Genomic DNA, 2,389 nt, shown 5'->3' with positions numbered 1-2,389 from the left:
ACCATTCATAACATACGGCCACTTGCGATAGCGATCCGAAAATTATCGCTAACCCGTTTTAGAATAGCCCCACTGGTCAGAAGAAAGGGGAGAAAAGCACATACTTTTCTTTAAGCCACCACACGTTCAACCGATATACATGCATATGTATGTATGTAAAAGTTTTAAAATGAAAATGTAATAGGAACACGTTTGAAAACACTAATGTATGTACATGCATGTGAATGTGCTCGCACTATTTGAATTTTGTGCGCTTGACCCACTATAAAATATGATGCAACGATTGGAAAACTTCAGTTATTTGAGACTCCTAGGCTAGGTTGGATGGGGATTACAGACTGTAGCATAGGGTAAAATAAAACCAATTTGAACAAAAGTTGTTGTGCCTGCTTTTGTGTGTTATGCTGTAGCACCGACGTGAAAATTACATCTGAAAAAGTGTAAACAAGTGAAAGCGAGTCGTTGCGTTAGCCCGGAAGTGTTTTCGCACAGCCGCCGCGTAACGAGCGAACAAAAGAAAACCGGCTATAAGTTGCGCAATGTTTTATACCGTTATATTTTTTACCGTTTTAGTTTTACTTTTTCTCTTTTGGGACGTTAAAAAGCCTCCGAAATTTCCACCAGGACCAAAATGGTATCCAATTGTCGGTTGTGCTCTGCAGATATCCGAATTGCGTTTGAAATGCGGCATGTTTTGCAAAGCGGTTGACGAATTGGCTAAGTACTACATAAATCCATACGGGTTATACGGACTTAAGATCGGCAAGGATAAGGTTGTGATCGCGTATTACAGCGACACCATAAACGAAATGATGACGAACGAAGATCTCGATGGCAAACCAGATGGTATTTTCTATAGAATGCGAACATTTAATTCGAAAAAGGGCATTTTGGTCACCGACGAAGATCTGTGGGTGGATCAACGTCGTTTTATATTGCGGCATCTCAAGGATTTCGGCTTTTCCCGTGCAGGCATGGTGAGCATTATTCAACACGAAGCTTCCTTTCTGTTGGAAGATTTGAAGCAGCTTGTCGCCGAGCAGGGCGGTAAACGCGCCGAAGTATCAATGCACGATTTGTTTAAGGTAAACGTCTTGAACACCTTATGGTCCATGATGGCAAGCAAGCGGTACGATCGTAAAAGCGAAGAGATCACCGATCTACTCAATATGTTTTTTGAACTGTTTCAAAATGTGGACATGGTAGGCGCGCTATTCAGCCATTTTCCTCTCATTAGGTTTATTGCACCTAACTACTCGGGCTACAACGCATTTGTTGAGAATCATCACCGAATTTACGCCTTTCTACGTAAGGAAGTAAACAACCATCGCCTAACATACAAAAACTACGATATGCCACGTGATCTAATGGATAGTTATTTGCGTGAACTGGACAACCCAAGCCGTGGTGAGTTTTTCAGTGAAGAACAATTATTGGCCGTCTGTTTGGACATGTTTCTGGCTGGTTCGGAAACCACCAACAAGAGCTTGGGATTCGCTTTTCTACATATGGTGCGTAATCCAGAGATACAGGATAAGGCTTACAACGAAATACAAGAAATAATTGGCGTGCATCGTTTACCGGAGTGGAATGATCGCGCTAAGTTACCATACTGCGAAGCCATTGTTTTAGAAGCAGTACGAATGTTCATGGGCAATACTTTTGGCATACCTCATCGAGCTATACGTGATACACGACTAAGCGGTTTTACAATTCCTAAAGACACTATGGTGATCGCGTGTTTTCGAGGCATGCTTATGAATTCACACGATTTTCCTAATCCAAGCAAATTTGAGCCCGAACGTTATTTGATGGATGGAAAATTGAAAATTCCGGAGGCTTACAATCCCTTTGGTTTCGGGCGACACCGCTGCATGGGCGATATATTGGGGCGACAAAATCTTTTCATGTTCATAACAACCGTGTTGCAGCATTTTCAATTCATGCCAATACCAGGGGAAATGCCCGACGAGGAACCATTGGATGGTGCAACAGCAGCTGTAAAACCTTTCAGAGCGTATATTGTGCCTAGGCATATAGAAAGGAAAGTCTCATAAAATTAAACGCACACAAAAAGAAAGAGCCGGCACTTAGTGCTTTAATAAAAAGTGGGGCAATTGCTTTTATAGAACTATTTAGTACTTAAATAAAACAATTGCAATTGTAATCAAATTGTAGCTGTTTTTATTATAGATAAGAGGAAAGTCAAAATACACATTTTATATGATAACAAGGAATTTTCAGATATTGATGTTAATTTTGAAGTGAAACTTGGGAGTAAATTTCCAAATACAACTGAAATCCACACGGAAATGGTTGGGACGGAAACAAGTGCTACTTAAATATATGCACATGGTATTAACTTAACAAAAACATGCTAATAAAAGGT

General features: G+C 40.4%; 1 protein-coding gene across 1 annotated transcript; it reads left to right on the top strand.

Moving 5' to 3' along the window:
* The first annotated feature begins 539 nt into the window (after positions 1–539).
* Positions 540–2,057, top strand: Cyp303a1 (Probable cytochrome P450 303a1). Its single transcript, XM_017610448.1, has one exon. It carries the CDS (start codon positions 540–542, stop codon positions 2,055–2,057), a length of 1,518 nt encoding a protein of 505 aa, XP_017465937.1.
* The last annotated feature ends 332 nt before the right edge of the window (positions 2,058–2,389 follow it).

The sequence above is a fragment of the Rhagoletis zephyria genome, unplaced genomic scaffold (genome assembly GCF_001687245.7).
Source record: "Rhagoletis zephyria isolate East Lansing unplaced genomic scaffold, Rhagoletis_zephyria_1.1 Rzeph_scaffold_00314, whole genome shotgun sequence".
Classification (NCBI taxonomy): domain Eukaryota; kingdom Metazoa; phylum Arthropoda; class Insecta; order Diptera; family Tephritidae; genus Rhagoletis; species Rhagoletis zephyria.
This window is presented reverse-complemented; position numbering and strand designations above follow the sequence as displayed.